Raw genomic sequence first — 19371 nt, 5'->3', positions numbered from 1 at the left:
AAAGGAAGGTTAAGATATAGTCTAATTATATAGCCTTGATTAACCTAGGACTTAATATACCTAGGACTTAATATGTAAATCAGCCTGGCCTCTTAAGTTGTAGAGATTTTCTTGCCCCTGCCTGGGATTATAAGTATGAGCCAGTATATCCTTTCTTAATATAATTTGATATTTTGTCTTCCTTACTGTTGTTAAAAGATCATTTTGAGTCAAACTGGAGGGTATGAGCCCATGTATTAGCCTTTTAGATGAATGCTACTTTTCTTTTTTTTATCTTTTTTAAAAATTGTTTTAATAATAGGTTAATAAATAAAAAAGTTTTTTGAATTAAAAATGTGTGTCATAAAATGTGTGTTGAGTATGTTATGTAAATCTTTTTGTTTTCATACAGTGAGCAACTTACCTAATAATTCATTTTAAGGAGTGCTTTGTATGGCTTATGTTGTCACCCCCTCTTTTTTTTTAAATTGTGTGCTTGTACATAGGAGCCACTCTACCCATGGGATGGTCAGAGAACAGCATACGGGAGTCTAGATAGATAGACTCCATAATAGATAGAGTCTAATTATGTAACCTTGATTAACCTAGGACTTAATATATATAAATCAGTCTGTTCTCTCCTATCACGTGGGTCCTGGGTCAAATGCTGAGACTTGAGACCGTTGTTTCTAGTCATGAGTCATTTCACCAGCCCCTATTACTATTCTTGATTATACCAAGATGACAATCTTTATGTTAAATTATAGTATTCTTGTTTTTTACTTAAGAACAATAAAGTCTACTGTTTCCCTAAGTTGAAAGATATGTTTTCAGCTTTATTCAGAATTAAGTTAATTATTTTTGTGTTTGTTGGAATGTTTTTAAACTGATTTGTGCACAGATCACTAGGGAGTTATGTTTTGACTGTGGTTTACAAGTACAAGTGTTACGATAAAGGGGATCCACATTAGACCTTTATATCTAGGCTCTGACTTACTGATCAGTTCATATACAGTATAATACAGATACTAATTTTCTTTCTCTTTCTCTCTCCTTTTTTGTGGGGTGTCTGGACAGGGTGGACCAAGTAAATTAGTACAAAAACATTTAGCTGGTTTGTTTAACAGCATCACATCTTTTTATCATCCTTCAAATAATGGGCGTTGGCTGGTAAGTTTGCTCAGTTTCTGTTATAGTATTTGAAGATATAAAGATATAGTTATATTTAGCTATTGTTTATCTTAGAACTATAATATTCTTGTCTGTCATGTAAGCTTTGGCTACATGTAAGTGATTAGATCAAATCTGTATGTTTTACATATATACATACACACATGTATACACACACATATATACTAACATAATGAAAAATGGCTTATTAGTGACAATAGTGCTCGCTTCGGCAGCACATATACTAAAATTGGAACGATACAGAGAAGATTAGCATGGCCCCTGCGCAAGGATGACACACAAATTCATGAAGCGGTCCATATTTTTGTATTTTCAGTATTGCTGTAGACAAGCACCTACATAACACTGTTAAATTGATTGTTGTTTTATATCAAACAACTTTTATAGTACTCATTTTTATTGTTATAATATTTTATAAATTTTAAGGAATATGACAAAGATATTGTAGGTATTGAAGAGGGGATCTCTGGGAGGAGTTGGGGTACAAAAGGGAAACAAGAATGTGATTTAATTCTATTTACTTAAAATATGTTTTTAAATGTTAACAAATTCAGACAAATTGAAATCATGTAACTTTTCTCATCATAATGCAATAAAAGAAAAAATAAATAATGCCACAAAAGCATGGGCATGTCACTTCAGTTTTATTTTATTGTTATTTTAGCTTTGTTTGTCTTTTAATTGATTAAGTATCTTTTTAGAAAATACTGGAAATTTATATTTGGTAGCAAGGTACTTTCTTTCACTCCCCTTCTCTTTTAAAACAAGGTCTCACTGTGTATCCCTGGCTAGCTCAGAACCTACTATGCACACTTGGTTGGCCTCAAATTACCAGAGATCCCTGTGTCTTTGCCTCCTGAACACTGTTATTAGTGTGTACTACCATGTCTTACTAGAAACTGTTTTAAAACATTAATTTAAGGCAAGGCAGGAAGGCACATGACTGTAGTCTTAGCACCAGTGAGACTGCCAGGAACATCACAGAGCCTGGCTATACTACATAGTGTGGCTCTGTCTAAAGGAAAACAAAACAATTTAAATCCTTGAATTTAGAAGTCACTTTTCGTTAGTTTGTATAGTCTGCTGTTAGTGTAGTAAGAGCATAACATTCTTTGTATTCAGAGTGTTTCTTTTTTCTTGTGTGAGAGAAACTGTAAAGATCTGTGTAGGAAAATTGAACCTGAGTAGAACCTATTGTTTCTGTGTTCCCAGAACAAGTTAATGAAACTCCTTCAGCGGTTGCCAAACAGTGTTGTTAGGAGATTACATCGTGAAAGATTCAAGAAGCCCTCCTGGTTAACTCCTGTGCCTGAAAGCCATAAGCTTACTGATGAAGATGTTACAGACTTTGTACAATGCATTATTCAGCCTGTCCTCTTGGCTATGTTTAGCAAAACTGGTAGTCTAGAAGCAGCCCAGGCTCTGCAGAACCTTGCACTTATGAGACCTGAATTAGTAATACCCCCTGTGCTTGAAAGGTAAGCTCAGCTTTGTAACCCCAAGTCCAGGGGATTTAATGCTCTTTTCTAGCATCATGGATACTAGGAACATACAAGCATAACATTTGAACAAAACACCTGTACACATAAGATTAAAATAATTACATCTAAAAGAATTATCACACTACTGTTATTTAATCATGTCATGTAAATCAGTGCTTACATATTTCTTCCACACTAACTAGATTTGCAGAGGGAAATAACTGAAGTTTTGAGTAAAGATCCTAGGTGTCCACTTTAAAAGCTCAATGCTTGTAAGCGCAGCTCTGGAAAGGTAAGGACAGGAAGATCCTTGGGACTTGCTGGCTGGCCATTGTAGCCAATCGGTGACCTCAAGTTTCAAAAAGACCTGGTCTTAGAAAAATAAGGTAGGGAGATGTGGCTGAGTTGGTAGATCTTTTGTTATCATGTCCAAAGCTGTGGGTTCACTGCATATAAAAAACCTGACATGGTGGTATAAGCTTGTAATTTCAGTACTTTAAAACAAGATAATGAAAGAGAATCAGAAACTCAAGGCCATCCTTAGCCTGCACTACAGGAGACCCTATCTCCAAAAAGAAAAGACTAAAAGATGTTTGTTTGTAACAGGACTTAGTAGAATATTTGGACCTTGCCTTCCTTAATTCAGTATGTTGCAGATTAAGTTGGCTGAAACAGTGAAAGTCTATAAGTTTATGCTCTTTTTTTACTGGAGTTTGTTTGGAGACAAGATCAGATAGGGATTCAACTGTATCTGTATTGTTCCTTTGTATGTATAAATCTGTTCATTTTAGTTCAAAATCTCCACTCAGCATTCTGCTATCTATAGTTCTGCAGGTCAAAATGCAGTTTACAAACTTAGTATATTTAACATTGAAACTGTACTCTGTTTTAAACTATAGAACATACCCTGCTTTAGAGACATTAACAGAACCGCACCAGCTCACAGCTACTTTAAATTGTGTAATTGGAGTAGCCCGAAGTTTGGTATCAGGCAGCAAATGGTTTCCCGAAGGTCCAACACACATGCTACCTCTGTTGATGAGAGCATTGCCTGGGGTAGATCCAAACGACTTTAGTAAATGCATGGTAAGCATATTGATGATTATGTTTTGTAGCTGTTATTGTTTAAATAAATACCTTTCTTTTTAGTTAGATACCTCTAGATTATAGCATAGTGTTGCATTTGGAAATGCTTAAGTTGAGATTTGTGCACAATTGACTTATGTAATGCCTTCCTTTGTAATTTTCCTTGACCTATATATGTTTATTGTTGATGCTTTAAGACTCATTATATATTTGCAGGTTTTCTTAGATGTAGTGAAAGTTTCAGGATGATTCTCTTGCCCTTTTCTTTATATGGGTAACCAAGGAAGAGTTGTAAAAAGCTTCAGGTTACAGAAGCTGGGCATAGTGGCAGACACCCATTGAAGTACTTGGGAGACTGAGTAAAGTTTGAGACTAGCTTGGACTACATAGTGAGACTGTGTCTCAGAATAACAAAATCTCCTTCCCCTGTGAATAATGATGGAACAATTTCAGGATATAAAATTTCACCTTTTACTTCTATACATGATTTTCCCTGACTTACTGCTTTGGTGTCTTTTTTTTTTTTCTTCTTTCTTTTTTTCCTGTTCTCTGACAGGTTAACATTCCCCTGTAATGTTGTATTTTCAAGTGGAAGGAAAAATAAATTTTTAGTGACAGAAGATTGGAGAACTATGTGTTTAAACTTAATATATATAGTGGGAATAAATTTTACTATAAGTTATTAAAGGGACAGCTAGCTAATTATTAGGAACCCTAAATGTTTGATTTTAGAGTCAGAGGTAGTGGCTAACTCCCATGAACACAGCAATTGGGGGACTGAGCTAGGAAGCCCACCATGAGTTTGAGTTCATACTTGGCTGCATAATGTGTTTCAGGTTTGTGTGAGTTAGTTTTACCCCCCCCCCCGACAAATAGACAAAAATGATAATTCTAAATGAAAAATATCCAGGAAGACCACTATGGAATTTCCCTTAAGATAATTTATAAGCCGGTGGTGGTGGCACATGCCTTTAATCCCAGCACTTGGGAGGCAGAGGCAGGCAGATTTCTGAGTTCGAGGCCAGCCTGGTCTACAGAGTGAGTTCCAGGACAGCCAGGGCTATACAGAGAAACCCTGTCTCGAAAAAAAAAACCAACCAACTAAACAAACAAAAATATAATTTTAATTTTTGTACTTAGCTTTTAACATAACTTGTGTTGAAGTAGAGTTACATAATTGATGTTGAAAATCCTTTGTCTCTTCCCATAGATCACATTCCAGTTTATAGGAACATTTTCTACTCTGGTGCCTTTAGTAGACTGTTCATCTGTACTGCAAGAAAGAAATGACCTCACAGAAGTAAGGATGCTTTCTGACTATAACAGCCTTAACTGAAATGTGATATTTCTTTGTATGCATAGTGACCTTTAATTCTTTTTAAAAACAAAACAAAACACCGGTTCAGATAGATTCCAGAAAGTACAATTACTAAAAAGACAGGGAAGCTGGTGTGGTATATACACTAGCAACCATAATGCCTAGAGAGCTGAGATAGGAGGATCATGAGTTAGTTCAAGGCAAACCTGTATCACTTATCATGGTCCAAAAATTGGGTAGTAAAAGTTATAAAAGGTGGTACAGTGTTTGCCAATTATACATGAGGATCTAGGGTCAGTCCCCATCACAAGTTTTTATAAAAACTACAATTGTTGCTTTGTGACTGGAGTTACCTGTATCACTAGGAGCCATGTCCTCTTTGGTGGTGAAATAGCTGTAGCACCCAGCCTAGGAAGTACGGAAGCACAGACCTTTTTTCCGAATAGTTGCTGGGATATTCAGTTTGTTGTCGTTGTTTGCATGGTTTGTTCAGCATAGGCAGTGCTGCCTTTTTTTTCCATCCATCATTGTCTGCCTAAATAACCTTTTCAGGAGCAGTGGCATTAAATACAGAGGGTTTTCTTCGTTTCTGTGGTTCTTATGGAACTGTTAAGAAGCATAGAGTAAGTGAAGTTTTACCAAAAGGAAACCATTTAAATCTTTCACTACAAATCAGAAATGTCCAGTAATCTTAGAAATTACAGACACAAACTGTATACTGGGACCAATGAGATACCTCAGCCAGAAAAGGTACTTACTATGCAAGCTTAGTGATGTGCAATAGATCCCTAGAATCCATGTCAAGATGGAAGGAAACAAGTGACTCTATAAAGTTGTCCTCTGACCTCCACATGTATGTCAAATGCATGTGTACACACACAAACACATACACACTAGTTGAATATTACTGAAACTAAAGTTAGGACCTATAACTACAAAAAACATGCCAAGTAAATATGGGAGGGTGAAGCCTAATGCTTAAATGTTTCAAGCTCAAGCCTAAAACTTACGCAGTGTCTCAACAGTGATACCTTCGAAGCAAGTAATTCTTTGTTATTCTTCCATGGAAGGAGGGATGTCCTTCCCTTGTGCAATATTTAATGATGGACTTTTTCTGCTGTCCTAGATACTAGTAGCACCAGTCTATTCCTACTTTCTTTTGTGAAAGCAGTGCTCCTGAGGTTGTCAATGTTTTCTTTTTTGCATGCATGTGTTACTTGTATCATTTGGATATGAAGTAGTACAGTGCTGTCCTTTACAGCTTTAGAAGCATTTGAAAACTGGAGTTGAAAATAAAGTTGGTTATCTTGGTTCAAATAAAGTAGTGAAGTGCCTCTGACTTGATATATGTGGTTATGGTGTTTGTGACAGTATCCAATGCAAAAAAACTTGCATCAATTTGCTTGTTAGGTTATAATTGAATTTCATTACTTCAGAGAGGGAAATTAAGCATATTTATAATTTTTTTCCCACATTACAATGTTATAGATTGAAAAAGAACTTTGTTCGGCCACAGCTGAATTTGAGGATTTTGTGTTGCAATTTATGGACAGGTAAGTTGATTACTCAGTTCTATCTTTTCTCAGATAAATTGGGGGCGGGGGTGCATGTTATCTTGAAATTGGTTTCTTTCCGTGCTATAACCTTTTATTTAGATTTACCCAAAGCTAAAGTTGATACTATGAAGTCTATTTATGAGTTATGAAAAAGTTGAATAAATGTGTCTTTGAGTAGTAATAACAATAGAGGTTTACCTGACTGTCACCAGCTTTTTGTTCCTAACCTTTGCTTTGTTTGGATTGTTCAGATGCTTTGGACTAATAGAAAGCAGCACATTGGAGCAAACAAGGGAAGAGACAGAAACAGAGAAAATGACTCATTTGGAGAGTTTGGTTGAATTAGGCTTGTCTTCTACATTTAGTACAATCCTCACACAATGTTCCAAAGACATATTTATGGTAAGAGAGCACTACTACAAAATGTAACTCCAATCTTTTTATTTAATTGATGTTTTTGCATTATCAGCCAGTTTATCCTTTATATTCAACTGAAGGTTTAAAAAAAACCTTGTTCATCCTCGTTGCAAAATGTCTGCAGATATATTTGCAGAAATTATTTTGCATGTAAAGGGGTAAAAAGAGTCTATTAATTGTCACACATCCCCGTTCTACAGATTATAGACACGGATTTCTTTAAAGTGACTTAGTGATACATGCTTTGCTTTGGTGACTTTGCAATCTAAAACTGAAGTGTAATGCATGAGTTGTAATGTTTCTAGGCATAAGAGACTTGTGAGTTCTTATTGACTTTGGGGTCGGTGTTAATGAATTACAGTATGTACTAAATGTCTATAAACAGAAGAGTGCTCAAGGAGGGTTCCCACCTCCCTTTCAAGTACTCACTTTATAGGGGTATCACCTTGCCTGATCTTTGCCATATTTTTAAAATTTGTAATTAAATTGAAAGAAGTTTTAGAAAAATTTGCATCACATAATAGAAATTAAATTCTAGGTGGGATAATTTTATGATGATTAGAAGTGATGTCCTTCTAAGGTATAAACATCCAGTCACCTGAAAGCCTCTCATTCCTCTACTTATATGGTCTTTAAAATTACTGTTTCTATTTGTTTCCTTCCTTCCTTCAAGATTAATCAACATTTAATATGTTCATCCTGATAAAAACAGCTATACTACACCCACATGTAATAGTTACTAAGAATGTATGAGCATAGTCAGGTAGAGTAATACGCACCTGTTGTCCCAGCATTTGTTTTGTTTTTGAGACCTGGTCTCACTATGTAACTCTGGCTGTCCTGGAGCCCATTATGTAGACCAGGCTGCCCTAGAACTTAACAACCTGCCTGCCTCTGCCTCTCCAGAGCTGGGATTAAAGGCAGGAGCTGCTAATACTGGCTCTTATCCTAGCATTTGAGAGGAGGAGGCAGGGTTATCCTCAAGCCAACCTGGCTGCATGGGACTATCTCAAACAAACAAACAAACAAACAAACAAACAAAAAACCAGCAAACAAAAAACCAAAACACAAAAACCCAGCAACAAAAAAGAAAGACTTTAAAGACTCTAAAGAAGTGAAGATAACCTATCTCTTAGCAGACAAGCCTTGTTTCTAACTTTTGGTATTTGTTAATCCATTCCTTCATGTAGATTAAGGTTTTGTGACATTGTTGTAAAATTAAGTAGACTGCTTCAGGTCTCTTTTGTTTTTTGTTTTGTTTTATTTTGGTTTTGTGACAAGGTCTTGGATTTGTATCCAGGTTGTCCAGGAACTTGCTATGTATCCCAGGATGCTCTCAAAATGCTCTCAGATTCCCACTCACTGGGATTATAGATATAGGCCCCCACACTTGGCACGTTTCAGTTCTTTAAAGTAGATACAGCAATTTGTAGTTGATACATGTCAGAATGACAAATTTTAAGAAATAGATATCCAAAAAATTTTTCTGTTCTATTGTGTTAATTATTAGAGATGATTAAATTGCTTTTGGCCTCCATTTACTGTAATGGTAGATAGCATTTCTATTTCAAATCAACTCCTGCTCTCCAAATGGTTTTTGTTTCTAACTTTTCTTCCCTTGCCTCCTTCCTCTCTTCTGTCTATGTGGGTGTGTGTGCCACTGTGCATGTAGAGACCACATTTGGCAGCCTGTTTTCTCTTTTTACAATGCAAGTTTTGAGATTTAAACTCAAGTAAAGGTGACAGTTACCTTTACCTACTCGGTTGTCTTGTCAGCCCCCTCAAGAGTTTTAAGTTATCATCCACAGAAACTGTTTTAGACCTGAACGTAATCAGTGGTTAAAATTTTACTTCTTAGTTACTGTTAGAATAGTATTATTATTTCTTAATTGTTCTAAAATATGGTTAACTTCTAAAGAATTACACTGATTTGAGTGTTTTCATTTTTCTGTATCAACAGGTGGCCCTTCAAAAGGTCTTTAATTTTTCTGTTTCACATATATTTGAAACAAGAGTTGCAGGTCGCATGGTGGCAGACATGTGCCGAGCTGCTGTAAAGGTAAGTTTTGTTGTATTTTGATTTTTGTTTAGATATAATATCTTGCTTTAGCCCAGGTTAGCCTCAAATATTCTTTCTTCCTCTCCAACCTCTTTGGGTTATGGATATATGAGAATTTCATAAGTTCTTGTTACCTTGTCACATTGCTCTTGCCATTGGAAATAGTGCTGCTTTATATTTTATGACTGTTAAGAATTTACTTTAAATAAATGATACCTTATTAATAATAATAATAATGCATTTTCAGTGTTGCCCAGAAGAATCCCTGAAGCTCTTTGTTCCCCACTGCTATGGTGTTATAACTCAGCTTACAATGAGTAAGTCACAAGAAGTAAATAAAACCTCATTCTGTCTGTGTAATTTTCAAATAAGTTTTTCTTTGTTCTTAGAACACTGATAATATCAGTAGATCCTTTAGTCTATGTAGCATTTATATTTTGTTCATTTTTTTATTTTTTGAGAGGGTCTCCATATAGCCGTGGCTATCCTGGCACTCACTAGAGCTTCCTGCCTCTGAAGTAGTAGCATTAAAGTGTACCCACCTGTCTGCATGTCCCCCTCCACACGCACACATAATAGATCACCCAGGCTAGGAAGTAACTTTGAAGTCATGCCATATTGAATTAATATTTTCATGAAACAGCTATCAGGCGCGACTTTGAAAATGTCAGTCTTTTTGTAAGATGCCAGTTGGCAGAAGTCGTGGTTAGTTTGTTGATTTTTCTTTCTTTTATTTTTTTCTTCCTGTCTGTTCTCTCCCTCCCTCTTTTCTTTCCTCTTCTTTTCTTTCCTCTTCTTTCCTTTTCTTTTCTTTTTTTCTCTTTTTTTCTTCCTTTGAATTTTCTGTGTAGCCCCTGACTGTTCTATAACTTGCCTTGCTGACCTTGAACTCAGAGATCTGCCTGTCTCTGCCTCCTGAGTACTGGGATTAAAAGTATGTGCCATCACAGCCTGTGACTTTCTTAAAAATAATAGTTTTTCATTTCTTTCTGAAGTGACTTCACCTTTACGAAGACTTAAGTCTCTCTGAAAGATTTTCTGAACTATTAGGAATATAAAATAGAAATACTTTAATGTAATATATCCACTGGGCTTATATGATTCTTCCCTGATGCTATTTTGCCATTGTAGATGATGATGTACTGAATGAGGAAGAGCTAGACAAGGAGTTGCTGTGGAACCTTCAGCTTCTATCTGAGGTATTATAAGCATTTGGAAGAAAGCACTTGCTTGCTTCTAGTGTTAGTCTTTTTCTTTCTTTTTTTTTTTTTTTTTTTTTTTTTTTTTTTTTTTTGTCAGATTGATGTAAAGCATATGAAAACTAAGACATTGGGGATTTAATATTATTGTTGTTGTTTTGATGAGACGAGGTCTCATTATATTTCCAATACGTAGAAACTCATGGTAATCTTTCTTTCTTGCCCTCCTGAGTGTTGGGTTTACAGGCACATACCACCAAACCAGGCTTTAGCTTCAGGAAGATGAAATATTTAAGTCTGTCATTGTCAAATAAGATGGAAATGTTCCCAGTCCACTTTTCTGTTAAAGAGGAATAACTTATTATTTGAGAGTTTACCAGATTTGGAATATTTTAATTTTATTTTATGTTTTGCTTTTTTGAGGGGGAGGGATTGTCACTTTGTGGCCCAGGTTGGCCTCCAACTCACCAAGATGTGCCTGACTGACTCTAGAATGCTGAAGCTGAAGGTGTGCACCACCACACCCAATTCTTGAGAAATCTTTTACAGTCAAAATTTGATCACCATTCAAACTTGAGTTTTCATTATGAGATAGTTTAGAAATTTAAATACATACATTTTGTTCCTTTAAAGAAATATTGATTCTTTTGAAAGGGATGTTACTCTGGGATATGAAAGCATAAAGTTAGAAAATGTGTTTTGAGTTTAAAAAAATTAATTACTAAAGTATAGTAAAAATGACACTTCTAAAATGATTTTTAGAATGAGTTAAAGCCATTTACAGAAACATTGTTTTTTTGGTTTTTTTGGTTTTTTGAGACAGGGTTTCTCTGTGTAGCCCCGGCTATCCTGGAACTCACTCTGTAGACCAGGCTGGCCTTGAACTCAGAAATCCACCTGCCTCTGCCTCCCAAGTGCTAGGATTAAAGGCATGCGCCATTACTGCCCGGCAGAAACATTGTTTTTAAGCTGCTGTAGTGTCAAGAATTGAATGAACCTTGAATTGATTATTAATTCTAGATTAAAACCACACTGCCTTCAAGTATTTTTACCTGTCTTTTCAGATTACTCGTGTGGACGGGAAGAAGTTACTTCTGTATAGGGAGCAGCTTGTAAAGATTCTCGAGCGAACCTTACACCTGACTTGTAAGCAGGGCTACACACTGGCTTGCAACCTTCTGCATCATCTTCTGCGTTCTACCACACTAATCTACCCCACAGAGTACTGCAGTGTTCCAGGTGGCTTTAATAAGCCGCCTTCGGAATACTTCCCTATCAAGGCAAGCATTTTCAATCATTTAGAATTAAAGAATATATTGGGTTCTTAAGTAATTCAAAGATTTTTTTTGCCTTGCTCTGTATAGAAATGTCCAGTCTTTAAAAAAATTTTGTTTATTTATTAAGTTTGTCTGAACCATATATGTGCCTGGTACCCACAAAGGCTAGAAAAGGGCATTGAATCTGAAACTGGAGTTAGAGTAATTTGTGCCACTACATGGATGATGGAATCTAAACCCCTATGCCCTGAGAAAGCATTCAGTGCTTGTAACTGATGAACCATTTCTCCAGCCCCAGTTCTTTGTTTTAAAGTATATTGTTTAAAGCTATTACTAGAATGTAGTAACCTTCTGCTTCTTAACTTGTCATGGAGCTAAAACTCTATCCTTCCTTCCTGCTATGTAGCCTAGGTTGGCCTTGAAGTTGTGATCTTCCTGTGTTAACTACTCCTATGCTGTGATAGCTGATGCCTGGGTAGTTGTCTACTTTTCTGCAGTGGCTGTGCCATATCTAACTTCAAGAGTTATATATAATTTTAATCTTGAACTAACTGGCTTCATATAAACTTGCTTTCTTTCCTACAGTAAATTCTTATTACGTGGCTTTTAGGGAGACATTCAGGAGTAATAAAAATGAATTTTTTATGAGTCTCTTTTGCACATATTGTCTCATTATTTCTATGTCTGCCTTTAAACTTTAGAAGTATTGTATATACATGTTTTTCTCCAACTTAACAACTTAATGAAGTCTCTCTTTTCTAGGACTGGGGTAAGCCTGGAGATTTGTGGAATCTGGGGATCCAGTGGCATGTTCCTTCTGCAGAGGAAGTCTCTTTTGCCTTCTATTTGTTAGACTCCTTTCTTCAGCCTGAGCTTATCAAACTCCGGTGTTGTGGAGATGGAGAACTTGAAATGTCTAGGTTAGTTTTCTTCTATTATAAATTATTGTCTGTCAAACCTTAGTGCCTGCCCCAACCTTTGTTATCTGATGCATATATTTCCTTTTTTTTAATCTTCTTCTGAAGATTTACTTGATTTTAATGTGTATGAGTACTTCCCCTGCATGTTTATACCATGTGCGTGCCTACTGACTACAGAAGTCACAGAAGGCTTTGGATTCCCTGGAACGTGGACTTGCTGGTTGTGAGCCACCATATGATTTCTGGGAACTGAACCCAGGTCCTCTTAAGAGAAACATGTACTCTTAACCTCTGAGCCATCTGTAGCCCCATGATACATAAACATATTCAATATTTGTCTTTAAAATATACATTAAATGTACTGAGAAAAACATTGAACACTATGTAACAAAATTCATGAATGTTTCAACTGTTGTTTTGGGTGTGTAGTTTAATTTGGGGTTTTGAAGACCCTGAACTTCTGATTCTCTTGCCTCCACTTCCCAAGTGCTAGCCTAATCATGTCCCGTCATGCCTAGGTTATGCAAGGCTGGGGATCAAACCCAGGAAATCATACATGCTAGACAGACATTGTGCTAATAATTCAGCTGCATCTAAACATTTTAGGGTTTTGGTATTATTTGTTTATATTTTATTTTTCTGTTTTTGTTGTATTTTGAGACAGTTTTTCTCCATATAGACCAGGAACTCAAGAGATCTATCTGTCTCTGCTTCCTTAAATATCTTAAATAGAAAAAATAACCCTATATTACCCTCCTAGTTTTTTGGCAGAAACATTTTTCTACTTAGCAATTTCCCTTGCTTGTATTGTAAAGTATAGGTAAGGTATATTCCTTTCAAAGGAAATACCTTTATCTCTCTACTGAACATAGAAGTTCATTGATTCTTTTTAGTAGCTCTCTTGTTGGCATGAGATTATTTAAGTGAGATTTTCTTTATTTTCCATAGGAATTTAACAAGAAATAGTTATTTTTAATCCATTGGGCCTTTATAGTTTAAATTAAATTTTTGAAAGCTCCGGAAATAATAATAAGAAATGTAGTGTTTATCAAATGCCAGAAATCTTTCATAGACATAAGTGAGATCTGGAGGAAGAAGTTTCATTGACTAACACTGACTTATACAGTATGCTAAACTGCTTTTTGGAAGTATATATGTAACTAGATATTTTTATCTTTTTTTCTTTTTTTTTCCCAATTCCTTTGTGGCTAGATTTTTTCCCCCCTTTTTCTTTGTTTTTCTCCAGTTCCATGTGTAAGAGTTGAAATAAGGTAGACATGCTTTCTCTTGTTACTTTTTGTTAGTGGTGGAGATCTCTGTATTTGGTTAATTAAACTAAACTATCCTTCTCAGAGTGCAGTTAGTTATTATTTGTGATTATTTCTTTAAAGCCTGACTAAGTGTAAGTAGGCCTAGTATTAGCAATAAATGTTTGTATTCTAACAGTAACTTGATAAAATGTATTAGGTATCTTCTAAAATATGACTATGTTTCTTGTATTGTCTAGAGATGATATTCTACAGAGTCTGACTATAGTACACAACTGCTTGATTGGTTCAGGGAACCTTCTACCTCCATTGAAAGGAGAGCCAGTTACTAACTTGTAAGTAAAAACAAAACAAAACAACAAGAAAAAAACCTACATGTTTTACTCTTGACATTTGACTATATTTTAAGTTTACCTACTTCATGGGCTACTGCTTTTGTTCCTGATGTTGTTTCTGAATTATTTAATCTTTCATATTTGTAGTTTTTAGGGCAAAAAAAAAAAACCCCTAAGGTATAATTTAGGTCTATGAAATTGTTAAAGGTTTTTATCCAGATTTTTTATATGGTTGCAAGAGAAAATATATTTACAGGTTAGTACATTTTAAAATAGCAGTTAGGAAGTATTAATTTAAGATTAATATTCTTTTTTAAAAAGCAATCAGCCAACCAAACAAACCCTATTTTGCCAGCAGGCAGCATCAAGTTAGGATCCTGCAGCCAAAACCAATCCTATAGAAGAGTGTTGATACTAACACTGTCTTCAGTGTTGGTTTTTGGTACATCATATAGAATATTTAGCCCATTGCTGGTGCTGCCATCTGGGCTGTGGAAAGTGGAGGTGCCATGAAGTGAGCACTGCTTAGCATGAGGAGTTAGCAGCTGGGTTATTGTGAAATTTCTCCCGGCATCTATTTTATTGCTGAGAAAGCTAATGAAAAATGAGTAGATAGCTATCCTCAAAAAATTGGGATTGGAGAAATTATTTGATGCTTTTTGCTTATTGTTTTTTAATAGAACCATAAAAGGCTTTGCTGGAAGAGTGTTTTGGGGCAGGACCATACTTTGTATGGTCATTTGGAGTTATACTTTCCAAAACATATTGCCTATTTCACCCTAAAAACATTTATCATCATAGAACTTTAGAGTCTTAAGTTTAGAAATAGTAGTGTAATTTTAGGAGGCAAAATCTGTTTTAAGCTTGTTTAAGAACTTGGTGAGTCTTTTTAAAAAATTAGATTTTTTTCCATTCATCTGTTTTATAGTTGAATACAAGAACAATTTTAACAATGCTCATTTTTGTTAAGAAAGATTAATTTTCAAATATATTTAAAAATGAGAGCCCTTTGAACCTTTTCTCTCCAGTGATCTTAACCCTGTGCCATATTGTAAAAACAGTCCTTGTACAGCACACAGAGTGCTGTTTCATGCTTACCAAAGTGGGTGTGTCAACAGTTCTACAGAAAGTGTTGACAAGAAAGTATTGTGGCCATTTAGTGTATTAATTTGAGAGCTCAAACATGTGTCTTATGATGGTTGGAATGCAATGGTAAATGCCCAGTTGAGGAGGCTCCTGTGCTTGCTTTGCAGTTTATCTTGGCGTGTAGCTCTGCCATGTATACTGTCGTAGTGAACTGAGGCAAGTCTTCATCTTTCTTTCTGGCATTTTCTGTTTGGTTGATTGGTTTGTTTGTTTGAGATTAAGGTCCCTCTGTAGACTTGGCTAAGGCTAGTGCTTCTACCTTAAGCTTCCAGAAGATTGGGATTACAGGTGTGAGCCACCACCTGGCTGTGTCTTCTCTTTTGAAGTAAACTTTCATTGTGACAAACGTTCCTTATCAACCAGATTCAGTGGCTCACATATGTATTGGAGTGGCTAAGGTAGGAGAATTGCAAGTTTGAGGCCATTCTGAGCTGCTTAGCAAGATTTTGTTTCAACCTTTCTCCCCTCAAGAAAAATTTCTGTACTTGTTTATTAGAACGCCAATTTGATTTTTTATATGAGATGCCTTTTCCTAAAAAATGAATATATCCTCATGCTTGTAATTGTAGGATGCTGAGGCAGAAAGTTGGGAAATTTGAGGTTGGCTGTATTGAGACTTTGTCTCAGAAAGAACAATGGGGGTAGGTGGAGGCAGAAACCTTCACTTTCAGATAAAAAAGTAACATAAAATATAATGAAGCCATACAGAACACATTAAATATAAATAGTTTTTAAAATCAAAGAACAATTTACATGTTAAAACACAGGCTCTGTATCTATGCAGACTAATACCTACATTGTTTAGTTAAAAACAAGTCATCATCTCTTTGATTTAAATTGCTAAGCAGGAACTTAAATTTTTTTACTTTATTACATTATTTTATATATGTGTGCAACAGATCTCAATGAAACCAAAGTTATAGACTCCATAAAACTTTGAGCCATCATGTATGTGGATACTGGGAATCAAACCTAGGTCCTCTGGAAAAGCAGCCAGTGCTCTTTCTTATCTGTTAAGTGGAAATAATTATGAAACAAAACAAAGCAAAAAACAAAGGAAAACAAACAACTTTTCATTAGCTTTTAAGTAACTAACAAAATATTTCCAGCAATAATTTGTATTGTCTTTATCCAGAAATGTAGAGTACAACTTTGTGCTTTTATTTCCTGTGTGCACTATTTTCACTTTTATTGCAGAAGTGAATGAATCCAAAACTAATAAAATAGCCTTTAAAACTTCTAAAATGCTTATTCTCCTATAGTAAAATTGTTGTTAAAATTATCTGAATTGAGTTGAAAAAAGTTAAATCAGTGGCTCATGCTGTGACACCCCAAGTGTGAAGAAGAATGAATATAAGTCACCGAGACTGTCAGCAGATTAAAGCTGAGAGAGGGAAAGAGCACTGACGTAGACTCTTAGTCTGAAGGCAATGGAGGGAAACCCACCTAGGGAGAGAATAGGGTACATTATAGTTATGAGTGTATTAGTGTAAAATCTCAGGTGTTAAAATACCATATCAATTTGGGGCACTATTAGGAATTCAAAAAATGTTTTTCAACGTGTATTTTCAATTCTTCATCTAAGTTTTGTGTATTAAAAAATGTATCATGTTCTGCTACACTTAGAGTCAAGTGACTCAGTATCAAATTAGGCTTGGTTTCTGTATTGTTGGTGATACCGTATTTGTCCTCTGGAAAACTGTGATGAAAAACAGAAGCGCACTTTACTTCTGAGTAGCTTTGTTTCTAATGGAGTTTATGTGATGATCTTAATTTCACTATTAGGGAAATGGCTACTAAATGCAAAACTTTTCTTTTCTATGCTACACAGTGAGTTACAGACAAATACAAAAAGCTAAATCCAAAGTCTAAAATTAATGATGGAGCAATGTATGTGTGTTGGGGTGGGAGTCACTAAATAACTGTAATTACCATAAACTTTTAGGTGTCAAAGTATGCACATAAGGTCCTTGAGGGTAATTAAGGCTAAAAATGTTTTCAGCTTAATACAACTTAAAACAGTGTGAAGTTTGAGCAGTTATGCTCGATGCCGTACATTGCTGAATGAATCGTAGAGTGGAATTTCTCCCTTCTTTGCTCCTGGGACTTTAAGAGGCACTACTGCTACAATAGTCAGGAGGTACAGCTCTACCTGTATAGATTTGAAAATTGGATTATGTCTTTCCATTGTCACATAGGAACTTTGGACATTGCCTTTAATCCAGAAATCCTCAGTTTTCTCCTTTTTCAGTCCACTTTCTGTTATAATCTTTTAGGTCTAACCAGATATTACAGGATGCAGAAACTAACATCTAAAAAACAGGGTTACTCAAGGTAGAGGAGTCACCATTTTCATCCCCCAAATACTTCTTTTACTTTGTTCACCTTTCCTCTGATCTGTTACATCATAGTCAAATTATTCTTTGGGATCTCAGCTTTTACTAACCGTCCACTCAAAAAAATTCTTACCGGCTAAGCTTGAGACCATTTCATTGATGTGTGAAAGGTTGTGTTGCATATACAATGAGGGGCAGGGCTAGCTAACCTCTCTTGGCACCTCCAGGAAACTACCCAGCACTGCTGGGGAAGCTGCACACAGGAAAGGAAACAGTTACTACTCCACGGTGAGTAACCCTGTTTTCTCCTTATTTCACCTTCTGATTGTTTTCATTGATTTTTAAAAGCTTTGTGTGTCAGACATGAAAATCTATTCTCATACTTACTTTTAAATCTCCAGTTTGTAAAGTTCCTCTTAGCAGTCCTCTGTTCCCATGGTAGCTCTTCAGTTGCATTAGTTTCATCTGTTATTGATGCAGAGAGCTGGGTACACAGAGATAGCCAAGTGTCTCTTGTGAAACACTCGTACATTACAGAAGGCACGCCTGCCAGTGACTTGATTGCAAGTCTTTTTATTTATTTTATTCAGGATGGGGAAGAGTTCTTGGGAAAGCAAGGTGGAAGACTTATGTATAATATTGTTTGTGCTGTTTGATGACAATTGATCCAGTCTTTGTACACATCTGACTTGTATTTTTTGCCTTTATGTTTTTGTCATTTCTTCAATTTTTAGCATCCTTTGTTTTCCACCAATGATAATTGTTGTAATTCTACCTAAGTGTAAGACCATTGCTATCTAATGGGACAGATAATATGTTAGTCTAAGATGTTTTGTTATAAAGTGGGCAGCCTGGTCTAAGAACAGTGGAACTGATTTTACTCCATTATTGTGAACATGTAGAACTGCTTATAGTGTGTTATATTGGGATTGTTTTTCAGAATTGTGTTTAGTTTTCAAGACAAATAATAATAGCTGCTAAGATGAGTGAATTAATGAGTGAGTGAGCAGAATGGACTTCATACCAGGGGAATATGGAACTTATATTGTAGCTTGCGGCTATTGCTCTTTGTTTTCCCTATGTAATACAGACTGGCTCAAGTATATAGACGTGTGTACCACATAAGATGTATATACTCATTCAGAAACAATTGCTGTAAAATAAGTCAAACCAATTAGAGTTAATTTGTGATAGAAAGAGATCAAATTAAAGTTAATTCTTAGATAAGTGAATATAAAGGGAATTCTTGGTAGCAAAATTAAAGTTTAAATATAATTAAGTACCTTATATATGAATGATATGGCAGTTGTATGTTAATTTGTGTTCCAAAAGTAGAAAAAGAATAAACTTTTTAAGTTTTAATACTTTAAAATCTTTAAAAGGTAGATTACTTTTTTTTCTATCTGATATTAGCCAAACAGACCATGAAATAATGCAGGGTATTTTTTGTTTAATTAGGATAAGTGATGGAAAAGCAATTCAGAGTTGACACATATATTTAAGAAATTAGATTCAGGCTTTTCAGGTAATACTTGTTTTTAAATATGATCGATGTTAAAAGAGCTAGAAATCCATATAATGAAACTATAGACTATTAAGTGATAGTGTTTGTGTAGTATATTTGTTATGTGTGTCTGTGGGAGTACATATGTGGAGGCCAGAGGCTGCTGTTGGACGTCTTCCTCCATCATTCTCCACCTTAGTTTTTGAGACAGGGTTTCTCCCATACCTAGGCTTGCTGCTTTGTCTAGAATGGCTGGCTAGTAGACCCCCAAGGCTCTTCTTTACACTCCCCCCAGCACT

The 19371-nt window shown here is 35.5% G+C and overlaps 1 protein-coding gene and 1 non-coding gene across 4 annotated transcripts in view; both read left to right on the top strand.

Annotated features, from left to right (window-relative positions):
* Positions 1–19371, top strand: part of Psme4 (proteasome activator subunit 4) — a 113032-nt gene that overhangs the window by 39624 nt on the left and 54037 nt on the right. For all 3 annotated transcript variants that reach the window (XM_031342036.1, XM_031342035.1, XM_031342037.1), the window contains 12 exons: positions 1057–1149; positions 2383–2648; positions 3551–3737; positions 4948–5037; positions 6544–6608; positions 6863–7013; positions 8989–9087; positions 9335–9404; positions 10219–10286; positions 11351–11566; positions 12326–12483; positions 13991–14086. In XM_031342036.1, coding sequence (XP_031197896.1) covers positions 1057–1149; positions 2383–2648; positions 3551–3737; positions 4948–5037; positions 6544–6608; positions 6863–7013; positions 8989–9087; positions 9335–9404; positions 10219–10286; positions 11351–11566; positions 12326–12483; positions 13991–14086 — 1559 coding nt within the window. The remainder of the gene's footprint in view (positions 1–1056; positions 1150–2382; positions 2649–3550; positions 3738–4947; positions 5038–6543; positions 6609–6862; positions 7014–8988; positions 9088–9334; positions 9405–10218; positions 10287–11350; positions 11567–12325; positions 12484–13990; positions 14087–19371) is intronic.
* Positions 1370–1476, top strand: LOC116071546. Its single transcript, XR_004110957.1, has one exon. It is a non-coding gene; the product is annotated as a U6 spliceosomal RNA (small nuclear RNA).

Source organism: Mastomys coucha, unplaced genomic scaffold, assembly GCF_008632895.1.
Source record: "Mastomys coucha isolate ucsf_1 unplaced genomic scaffold, UCSF_Mcou_1 pScaffold22, whole genome shotgun sequence".
Classification (NCBI taxonomy): domain Eukaryota; kingdom Metazoa; phylum Chordata; class Mammalia; order Rodentia; family Muridae; genus Mastomys; species Mastomys coucha.
This window is presented reverse-complemented; position numbering and strand designations above follow the sequence as displayed.